At 39.0% G+C, this 11,354-nt stretch overlaps 2 protein-coding genes across 13 annotated transcripts in view; one reads left to right on the top strand and one right to left on the bottom strand.

Moving 5' to 3' along the window:
* The first annotated feature begins 1,431 nt into the window (after positions 1–1,431).
* On the top strand, positions 1,432–2,135 carry LOC109417715 (DNA-directed RNA polymerase II subunit RPB11). The gene is made up of 3 exons (XM_019691813.3): positions 1,432–1,505; positions 1,576–1,665; positions 1,746–2,135. Exons 1-3 carry the CDS (start codon positions 1,453–1,455, stop codon positions 1,954–1,956), a joined length of 354 nt encoding a protein of 117 aa, XP_019547358.1. The 5' UTR covers positions 1,432–1,452; the 3' UTR covers positions 1,957–2,135.
* The window catches only part of LOC109417226 (restin homolog), a 427,171-nt gene continuing 417,839 nt past the window's right edge, over positions 2,023–11,354 (bottom strand). For all 12 annotated transcript variants that reach the window (XM_062850413.1, XM_062850416.1, XM_062850410.1 and 9 more), the window contains one exon: positions 2,023–2,717. In XM_062850413.1, the coding sequence (XP_062706397.1) occupies positions 2,671–2,717 (47 nt within the window). In that variant the 3' untranslated portion in view covers positions 2,023–2,670. The remainder of the gene's footprint in view (positions 2,718–11,354) is intronic.

Raw genomic sequence — 11,354 nt, 5'->3', positions numbered from 1 at the left:
TTTGTTGTATGTCCTCCAAGTTTTCTTGTGTAAATATTATTCCAATAACTTTTGTTGCTCTGATTGTTGCTGCAAAGTGTTCTCCAAAGTATATCCACAGACAAACAGACGTAACATTTGCAAAATTTCCATCGACCACGCTTTTAACGATCATTTTAAATTTTCATAGTTGTGGCTTTCACAACCTGAGGCGTGCGCATCGTTTTTCTATGCGTTTGACGTTTCACACTAGCGCCTTCTGTTGACGATATTGCACAACACAGCGATTCGTGCAACTTTTCCACCAGGTGATGATAGTGTGAGCTGGACGATGGATTTCCATGAAAATCGTTCATGGAGTTACGTCTGTTTGTCTGTGGTATATCGATGGTAAGTAATACAGGGGATTTTTGGAAAAACGTTATTTCATTGCATTTTTTCTGCTTCAGATCCAAATTGAATGTACATGAAGACGTGCTGCGGCGTTTTTGTCTTGCACTTCATTCAATCATGTCGTCAAATAACGACCAGTTGCACCAGTAGCAGGAACATGCAGCCGTCATAGCGCTAATAATCGGAAAAGATACGAGATGCGGTCAGGAACTCGGTCAGGGACGAATACCTCTGCAGTTACGCCAGGTATTCATAAATAGATCTGTATTCCCTGCTTGGATTCGGTTCTCGTGATCGCGAAGAGGCTTCCGCCAATGGTGTATAGTGAAAATATTCATGAGCTGTTGCAACTGTAATTGTTCTGTAATGTTTTGTAATAAATGGTTACAAAATTAATTGACAAATATTTATTTAAAAACAAGAAAAAAAAAGAATCTAACCATAGTCGTACTGTTTTTCGTCGTTGTCGAGGTTATAGTAATATTTTTTCCCAACCATAGTATCAACTTTCCAGATGTAGATTGGTCAACTATATTGAGTATGCAGAAAATCTGATTTTGAAACGGTAAACATACTTAACGACCCGTTGTCCGTATGGTCGAGTCTTCAAAAACATCACCCATTATGGTCAGAACATTATCCAGCTATGGTCGGCTTACGGTCGAATATACCATTTTGATTATGGTAGAGGATGGACCATAAACCATATCCGGTGCTGTTCAGGTATGGTTTGGATCTATTCTATCTGCTGCCATTCCCCTCGGAAGCCAATTAAATATATTTTTCTATTCGGAAAATCAATGTCTCGTTCAATGTCCTGATGTGAGATTCAAGCGATCAGAACAAAAATTCAGACTTCTACTGTACAAAAATGAAAATCAAAACTTGGCACCACTTGCATCTCTGTTGACCAGCACTGAACGCACCCATTTTGCTTTTGACAACTCAACCTGACAGTTCGCCCGACCGCACGCAAGCCAAAATAAAACGCAGCAGCACCAAGCAGAATCGGCAGTTTCGTGAATGTTGGAGGATTTATTTCGAAAAATCTATAGAATTTGCTAGTGAAATTTCGTCAACATGAACGCACCGCCAACCTTCGAATCGTTCCTGCTGTACGAGGGCGAGAAAAAGTAAGTACAAACGCCGGAATATCGAAGTGACCCAGCTGAAACTAACCCGCTCTCGCTATCGCACCATCAGAATCATCAAGGAACTGGACACCAAAGTGCCGAACGCCGCTATCTTCACCGTCAACAAGGAGGATCACACCCTGGGAAACATGATCCGCAAGTAATTCCACCGGCTTCCTGTATAGATGATATTGGTAATCACAGCTTTCCTTTTCCCCTTTTTTTTTTTCTTTTCGACAGCCAACTGCTCAAGGATCCGAACGTGCTCTTCGCCGGCTACAAGCTGCCCCACCCGCTGGAGCACAAGTTCGTCATCCGGATCCAGACCACCTCGGATTACTCGCCGCAGGAAGCGTTCATGAATGCCATCACCGATCTGCTGTCGGAGCTGTCGCTGTTCGAGGAACGTTTCAAGGAGGCGTACAAGGACAAGAAGGAGGGTGGTGATTAATGAGGGGGGGTGGACGACGACGGTGGGGAGTTTCTCAATCATTTTCCCTGGGAGGATGGAGGACGGTTTGTAATTTTTAAAGTATTTCTATTTGATCCCTATCTAAAACACAACTATTAATGTTCTATACTAGTAGGTACCTATTTTTAATTGTAACAAATATGAGGACAGAATGAAAAGAACGATAATCGCTGGTACTTTCGTTACGAAATGATGACTTCATTGAAAAACGTTGTTTTGTGATGATTTTTATGAATTAGGACATCAGGACATCACTTGGCTCCGGTAAAGAACCTTGGAGATATTTGATCGTGTGCACTGGTAGCTTAACTCGTATCTAACACTGTGCATTTTTGATTATGTTCATCATTATTGTTCTCCTTGGATTTGCTATTTTGGCCTTCCTAGTCTTGTCGGAACAAAGTTTCACTACAAATTAAAATAAATAGTTTGTGGGTTTTATTGTAAATTGTATGTAGAAAGCTTTGGAGCTTTTCGCCTAAAATAACGAACACCATTCAACTGGTCTTCTTTACACCATCAACTTGAAAAAAAAACTACGATCAACGTAAAAAAGTAAACGATGGACAAATAAGATCAACAGTCTGCTGTTGCTGATTGAGAACGAGTAGGTATGTAGTAAATTAGGGTGCATTCGGGGGTTCACTGCTGCTTTTGTCGAAGCACATGCGCATTCATCTGGCCTGGTGTGGTCTAGTATGTCTCATCGTCGGGGCATTCGCCCAGTTCGTGGCCGAAGACTGTTGGGAAGAATAGTGGAAGAGATTTGCTTAATTTATTTTCTTTTTTAAATTTTTAATATTTAATGTGGGTACCGATCCAATATTTATTGATAATTAGGGTAATTTTCCAATTGTTGCACGGCTAAAAACTTGCCTATTGTTGCACACTCCATGTTATTCTTATGAGGTGTGCAACAATTAGCGAATTTTTAGCCGTGCAACAATTGGAAAATTACCCTATATTGTTGTTCCTATACTGCATGCAGCATAGTTTTTCGATGTATGTAATAGGAATTCCCATAAAACATGGGACAACTATGCTTCATACGGTAGTATATAAGGCTGGAGACCCCCTCCTAGTATTGATGGGATTGTGCTACTTTTCCCCGAATGCCGGTTCCCTAAATGTCGTTTCCCCGAACGCCGGTTCCCCGAATGGCCCGTTTCCCCGAAAAGACTTTATATTACTTTCTTGTTCGAAATGATCACTTGCCACAAAATGTTGATGTCCTGGGAACTAAGTTATTCAAAAAGATAACCTACCATAGTTAGACAGATCGTTGGAATCAATTCGGTTCTAGAAAGAACGAGTAGCAATGGAAAGAAGGAGTCCTATCACCATTCTTCATTCACCAGGGTTTCAGCAGGTCTGAGGAACAATTAAACTTGAAAGAACCGCCTATAAAATAAAGAAGGGTGTGGGGAAATTCGGGGAAATGGGTCATTCGGGGAAACGACATTCGGGGAAAAGTAGCACAACCGTTTTGATGGTACCCACATTTTCACATCTGCTGCCGTTCTACGCATAGTTGTCCCATGTTGAAAAACTTGAAACTGAGAAAAACGCGATTAAAGTTTCAAAACGTTTTTGCTTGCTTTCGACAAAGCGGTGCAACAAAAGTTGAATTTTAGTTTTCATAGTATTGTGAGACATCACTTATATTTTCATGCCTGAGGTACTTTGAATAAAAAATTTATACAAATGTAGTTTTTTTTTATTAAAAAATACTTAGTGGGACTGTTATGCCTAGAAACGTGGTCCTGTCGGCTAAATTTCTATGCATATCAGTCCCACAAAAAATACTCGTCTTTTTTATCGCTTAACGTGATTTTTTCTGTGCGATTCTGCTCCATAATTTTTAAATAACAGAAACTGTTGCCTTCTCTTATAACATTATAAAACATTCATTCATAAGACTCAAATGTCTTAAAGCAAAACGGAGCCGAAAGACAACATAAAGAGTAAATTACGAATGAACCATAGCGAAATCGATGACGGTTTGCATTAGTGATAGTGAGTTCATTAAAAAATCACTATTTCAGGCGTATTCTACTCAGAAGTACAACTTACCTCAAATTAATGGTATTCACAGGATTACTGACAAAATTCTGCATATGATAAAGTATTTTAGTTCCCAAAAAACAACGAAACATGACTGCAATCTGGTTTTCTACCGATCACTTGTTCGGGAGCCTAGTCACTAATACTTTTCACACGAGCACTTGCTCTGACGAATACATTTACACAAGATCAGCACACGATGCTTTCCAAACTATTTTTTCAACTATTTTCTTGCTTTTTGCACCTTTAAAACAATTCATCGCCTATCTCTCACATATTTCTTCAAATCTATAGTCACTTTTTTCATTCAAACACTTTCGTTGTTCAGGAAACTGCTTTAAAAAACTTGAACCGCCGAAACAAATTGGAACGTTGTATTGCGAACTCGGCAAACGTCGCAACTCTCAAAAACTAACGCGCATCAAGTAAAACGGCACAGACGAGCGAATCGCATTTCAATTTCGAGATGTTTACATAATAAATCCAGCCACCTAACCGAACACACACTATAGAACATAATGAGCGAGGACAGCATCATCATTCAGCCGTTGCCAACTTTATTGATGTCGATTTTTGCCTGAAGTTTAGATTGCAACCATCAAAATTCGAAAAAACTTTGAAAATGTTGGAAAAAACATTAGGCAAACTCTTATTTATGTTTAACGACTCTGCAATGAGTGAAAAATCTTTAATTTAGAATGTTTTGAGAATAATTATTTAAATTATAAATTATGTTCGTCCTCTGTCCTGGCAACATTGCTCGTCAGCTGTTATCAGGGCACCACCCCATTTCCTCCTATCAAAGTGTAAACAAATCCAGCGTGAAGATTGAGCGTGACTTGTTCCGATGAGTGAAATTTCAACGAAATAAAAATGCCTCGGAAGCGTAAAGCCCAACAAGCAACTAGAAATCGTGAGGAATCAAAGCGGATTGCACAAGAAGTGTCCGAAACAAGTGTTGTGGATGAAATTCTACCCAGTGATGAAGTGATTGATTCTCCGGAAGTGGACCTGTGGTAGATACACTGCAAAAATAATACGTGTTGTGAAGATGAAGATGACATAGTGGACTAAGGATTGCAGTGAGCTGAATTTCGATTGCTTTTCTTCAACTGCAATGGATCTTGACATTGATAGTGATTTTTTGTGTGATGAGTGGAGTGCAGTCGAGACTCTTATAAGATCACTGGTCGAGGGGCGCAATAGGAATCCGCTTAATAGGAGACTAAGGGCCGATTTCTTCTCCTCGGCTTAATCGGTAAGCCAGGCTTACCCATACTGTTTAACCTGGCTTAATGCTTAAGCCAGGGTGAAGAAATCGCCCCTAAGGGCCGATTTCTTCACCCTGGCTCAAGCGTTAAGCTAGGTTTAACTATATGGATAAGCCTGGCTTACCAGTTAAGCCGAGGTGAAGAAATTGGCCCTAAGAGCTTATGGGATTTCGGCTTTTTGGGGGTGTGGTCTATTATCTCGGGTGTGTTAAGAGTTAGCGTAATACTTCCTTCGGCAAAGTTTTAGGGCTTGATAAGATCTACCATTTAGAACTTTGGTTCATAAGATTAGTTAACAACTTGGCCGCTAGAGGGACCATCAACAGTTTGATGCTAAATTGCACTACAGGAACCATATCAGGTTGTCAAGCAAACGTTACGATATGCGACAGCTCAAGACCCTGATAATTTGGAAGGATAGTGTCTTCGGCAAAGTTGTTGGGTACGACAATAACTTACTGATGATGAGTTGCGAAATTCGAAATTCCTCCACTGGGCGGCGCTAGTGAGCAAGTAAATTTTCAAAACCTCATATCTCAGAATCCCGATAACTTAGAAAGTTGGTGTCTTTGGCAAAGTTGATCAGTATGACATAAACTTACATAAAAATAAACACTTGTTTCGCAATTCTGCCACTAGGCGGCGCTAGTGAACATGCAAATTTTAGAAATCTCATAGCTCAGAATCCTGATAACTTAGAAAGTTGGTGTCTTCGGCAAAGTTGATCAGTATGACATAAACTCACATAAAAATAAACACTTGTTTTGCAATTCGGCCACTAGGTGGCGTTTACCGGGTTTTTCCTTTTTTTTCGACTTTTTTTGGGGGTTTTCGGCTTGGCAAAACTAGTGTCGCCCCCCATTTCCATTTCCATTTGATTATTTATTCCCCAAGGATTTTATTTATGATTCCCCGAAGATTTTAATTTTAATTTTGAGTTGCAATCAGCTCCACCGAAGCATATGCGAGTTATTGTCTACCCGTTCAAAACAAATCCTAGCTCGGTTCCCCTGGCTTCCTCATCATTGGAATAGAACCAATTTGCAGTGCTCTAATAAATTCGTTTAAACCATGAACTTCGCTTATATCATTGACCACCGACATTAATCAGGTCTATCTTTGGGTCTATCCAATCTTTCGAATTTATTCTGGATGAGTATTTATGATGCCTAGATTTTGATAGTTTAAAATGAGCCTCTGCACGAATCTGGCATACTGCTCACTCACACAGAAAATTTGAAAACAGCTCGCACAGTAAAAGTCAAATGTGACTTTTACTGTGCGCGCTGTTTTCAAATTTTCTGTGGGAGTGAGCAGGACAGGGCAAATTCGTACAGAGCCTCATACGGGTAAAAACCTGCGAAATCAGCTGTGTAAATATAGCTGGAGCAAATGGGAAGCGACACGTAAGAATTAAATCGGTGCAATAGGAACCTCGACGACATCATCTGAAATCTGGATCAAGCAGCAAAAAACTGCTACAAACACCACAAAGAAAAACAGCAAAGAATCAGTATCGAATCAGGCGTAGAAGAAAGGGACAACTGATAAATAAACTTTTTTCTTTTTTTTTTGTCTCACTTCTGACAGCTGTCTGTCCAGAGACCCGGTACGGGAGGCTGGTGTAGGCCGTATATCAGCCGAATAATGCGCCAAAAGTGGCATTTGAGGAGCTCTATTGCGGAATATAGTTCCAATGAACTCTGTAAACCATGTTCTATATTCGACTATAGAACCGATTTAATGCCTGTTTTACGGCTTATTGGTCACTTGGGTAGTGTTGAACTCAACCACTGATTTACGGTAATCTGACCTGCGTCTTTCCGGGTTGACCTACATTAGTATTTCTCTCATCGCACTCTACATACCTAGCCCGCCATATCTCTTGGATCTGCAGTTCTTGGGACATCTTGTTAACCACTGATTTAAACATTTTATTGACTTTAAATTGATGTTTCAACTTATTCACTTTTTTCTCTTTCCTTTGCATCAAAAAAGTCACAAACATCAACAAAACAAAGCACGGAAAAACTCTAAAACTGAATACGGAAGTAATGTTTCAGAAAAGTGAATGGTTCAAACGTAAGAAAAATAGAATAATATTGCATCTTGCTTTGATTTATAGATTACCGTGCAAATGTTCAATCGCCAGCTGATGGAGGTAAGGATGGAGGAGCATAGTCGGAGGGGCGCTCCAATGCCTTTTCGGAATAGTTTGTCGAGATAAAAAATTTTCGTTATAAAATTTTTGAAAAATTCTAGTTTAAAAGTTCAGCATTAATCTTTTTAATGCATTTTTCATGTATTATTTTACAGAGAATCAGTGTAGAGGTCGTTTAACGTAAAAATAGCATTGAAAAAAAAAAGACACGGTCAACGTCTTCAGCTTTCGACTGTACAGACTGTTCTAAACTTAACATTAGACAACGGACAACGGAGCATGCACCAGTGGAAACGGGGAAGAAACTATTCTCACGAAAAGTTTCAACGCCCGAAGCGGGAATCGAACCCTCACCCCATAGCATGGTGCGATTATAAGCTTGGTGACCCTAACCGCACGGCGACGAGGCTCCACAAACTTAGAAGTCTATATTTTTACAAGAACGCAAGAACGCCCCTTGAATTTAACGGCGATTCAAAATCAGCTCAAGCAAATTCCCTTGGAATTCATTTTCGAAGTAAAATCGCAATAATGAATTATCCAATTATTGCATGTTCTGGCATTTAATTTCTGGTTTATTTCGGCTGAAGGTCCCCATTTTCAGTTACGCACAATGATCGCCAGATAACGGTCCACTTAGTTCGAATATCGAGCACTATGCGTTCCATGTCCCCATCTCGCTAAAATGCTTTACACCTGCGAAGTTGGCGCCATCTTATCAGGGATGTATCGAATTTCCCCTTCCTAGGCGGCGTTCATCTACTGAGTAACCCTAAGCTTGACAACAAGCCCCCCGAAAGCCCCCCCCCTACCTTTAAAAAATTAAAATTCTTTACTTTGTACATGGCTCCAGCCTCCATGTAGAGCTTTATGTAATTTCTTGATGGCACCTAATGTATGTGTTTCATTCAATGGTTGTATTGAAAGACAAATGAAAAAAAATTGAATACTAATAATTATTTGACATCAGATTTCAATACTTTTCACAAAGTAATATCTTTGCGAAAAGTAATGCACGTGCTTTTCGACTCCTTTTGTTCACATATACTTTTAAACTGACGTCCTCCCGATTCACCCACACAGCTGAGTTCAATGATTAATGATTCAAACGTTAACGTGCAACGCTACGTAAATAAAGTGATGTAGTGAGTTAATAATTTAATAAGAGTGTGAGGTGCTAAGTGCGTGTGTTAGTAAGTGACCGGGCCTGTTAGTAAGTGATTTAATGAGTTAGTTGGTGATGTGGTAAGTTAAAGTATTGATAAGTGTCTGAGTTAATAAAAGAGTGAGCAGATGATCAAATGAGTGAGTGAGTGAGTGAACTAGTGTGTTAGCGAAGTTGTGTGAGTAAATGACCGAATGAGTGAGTTAGTGAGTGATGTAGTGAGTTACAAAATTAATGAGTGAGTGAGTGAACGGGTGAGCAAGTGAGTTAGTGAGTGAGCCCATTAGTGAGTAAGTGAGTGAATGTGTGAGTAAATAAGTGAGCCAGAGAGTGAATTAGTGAGTAAGAGTGTGTGCGTGAATTACAGTGATGGCCACGAATGATGATTAATGAGGATGGTAACTTCCATTAAAAGAAACTTAGTGAATAGTGAATAGAAACTTGGTGATAGTGATGGTATGTGGGGGCAAGATGGGTCAGGGGGGCAAGATGGGTCAGTACCGTTTTCAACCGTACTATATATTTTTTGAATCTTTCAATAATTTTCCCAGATGAACGAAGTGGATACACAAAAAAGTGATAGATTGTTTTAAAATTTCTTTACGTTCCTTGCACAGAAAAAAATAAAATATTTTTTCGTTATACTCCTTATGCTATACATTCCATATAACTACGTGTATTGTGTAGACGGGGCAAGATGGGTCACCCTAATTTTTCGGTATGTTTGCATAGTTTTTGAAAATGTTTTATTCTTCATTGAAAAGCTATTCTGTGACCTACATTATCGATGCAATTAGAGCACTGAGAGTTTGTGAAACTATTTTTGAAATTTTCCTACAAAAAATATAGGTTTTCAAAGTGCGTTCATGCCTACCTGAACAAAAATCTTCTAGTTCTGAGAATAATCTACCGATATGTTTTAACACTTTTTTCATGTAATCTTTACGTCTGTGAAGCTTAGATGTATAGAGAAAAAATAGAAGATATAGTATTTTTTGTTGGAGAAAAATCGAGTTTTCTGATAGCTGACCCATCTTGCCCCCGTAAAAATGAGGTGGGGCAAGACGGGTCATGTTTTGAAAATTGCTTGTCAAGAAGCAGGTTTCAAACTTTATGACCTTTCTATACTTTTATATCATAGCTGACTAGTGTATCTGAGAGTCGTGGTAGAATACAGAGAAATGCGATTTATATTCAGAAAGTTATAGGGGTCCATTTCTTAGGTGACCCATCCTGCCCCCCCTTACCATACAATTTATAGGTGGGAGATACCGTAACAGGGTAATGTAGCCCCATGTCCTACCCTCCCCTTCTTCAATATTGCGTTTGCTAGCATGACTTGGATCAAAGCATGCAAACCTCGGATCTGATGGGTAGTGCTCTTTCCGCAGACAGTAATGAAACGGTGCAGCATAAAAACAATGCCTGCTCAGATCGATTTTGACTGTGTGGATTCCATCCGCTCAAACGCTCTGACCCCAATTGCTGGCAATGACAACATTGTGCTTGTTGGCATGGAGACATCCTTCCATTGGTTCAAACGCATGGGATTAAAACTATCAAGTGTCAACAATTCTCAGTACACTGGATTTTCATGCTGCACCGCTTCACTGCTGGCTACGTAGAGAATACTACCCGTTTGATCCCTGGCTGGTGTAGTAATTGAGATGGAGCAGTAGGTTGAGATATATTACCACGTTGTGTTTATTATTATTATTATTTTTTTTTTTTGAAGAGTGACCAGGTGGAGCTGCAGGACAGCTGATAGCAAAGCCTGGACCCTTTCCCAACTTTCCCCCTACTAGGACCAATACTCACGATGGACTAGACGATGTCGTCAACTTGAGCAAAGTGTGTAGTAATTAGCATTGGATCGTAGTAGTTTTTAAAAATACTGTTTTTAACTTTTCCCATCGCACTAGTGTTTTGATCGAATGGAAGCTCCAAAGATGATTTGATAATTGAACAATATTTCAATAATCGAAAATCTCCGAGGTCACTGGACAACATTCAGAGATAAAAAAAAGGGTGTCTATGTCTATGTTAACGCCTTCAGAGTACTATTCTTAAGAAATATACAAAGAGCAAAAAGAAAAAAAAATGTGTCGTAGCTAATTTTTAAAGATTTGATATTTCTGAAAATTATTCGAAGACAGCTACCAGAACTAGCGTTTTTAGCCGATATGGGCAACTAGTTTTTCTGACAGCTTCCCCAAACAATAATCAGATAATATCCTCAGTTATTTTATAATACATTCTGAAAATTATTTCAAGCTGATTACCAATAGTGTCAATAACCGATGTTAGTCATTGACAGCACCAGCATCATCTCCAAATAACTCTCATATTAGTGTTAGATAACACTTTTTGAGCTTCCATTCGATATTGTAAAGAAATTTGTCAAACCCTATTTGTCAAAATATAGTCAATAATGTATCAAATTGTGTTTCTAATTTCGCTAGTCGTCTTCTGCATATCTGTGATCATCTCAATCCAAAGTAATATTATATCCATCGTAACCCTTTACAATGTCAACCGTCCTAAGTCCTAACTAAATTCCTGCTTTTTTGATCAGTGAAATAATACCGTCTAAGATATAAAAACAAAAAAGTTCAGTCAACTGATTTTTGTCAAAAATAAAAATGATAATGATTATTTGTCAACTTTTATAAATTCACAAAACCGATAAAAATAAGAAATACAAATACAAACTCCT

Source organism: Aedes albopictus, chromosome 2, assembly GCF_035046485.1.
Source record: "Aedes albopictus strain Foshan chromosome 2, AalbF5, whole genome shotgun sequence".
Classification (NCBI taxonomy): Eukaryota; Metazoa; Arthropoda; class Insecta; order Diptera; family Culicidae; genus Aedes; species Aedes albopictus.
Note: the sequence above shows the minus strand (reverse complement) of the source record. Positions and strands in the feature narration are given on the sequence as shown.

Bases quoted from the DNA above. Each gene is read 5' to 3' on its own strand.
- LOC109417715 (XM_019691813.3), top strand. From the start codon at position 1,453: ATGAACGCACCGCCAACCTTCGAATCGTTCCTGCTGTACGAGGGCGAG. The intron at 1,506-1,575 runs GTAAGTACAAAC...TCGCACCATCAG, and splicing joins CTGTACGAGGGCGAGAAAAA to AATCATCAAGGAACTGGACA. The intron at 1,666-1,745 runs GTAATTCCACCG...TCTTTTCGACAG, and splicing joins CTGGGAAACATGATCCGCAA to CCAACTGCTCAAGGATCCGA.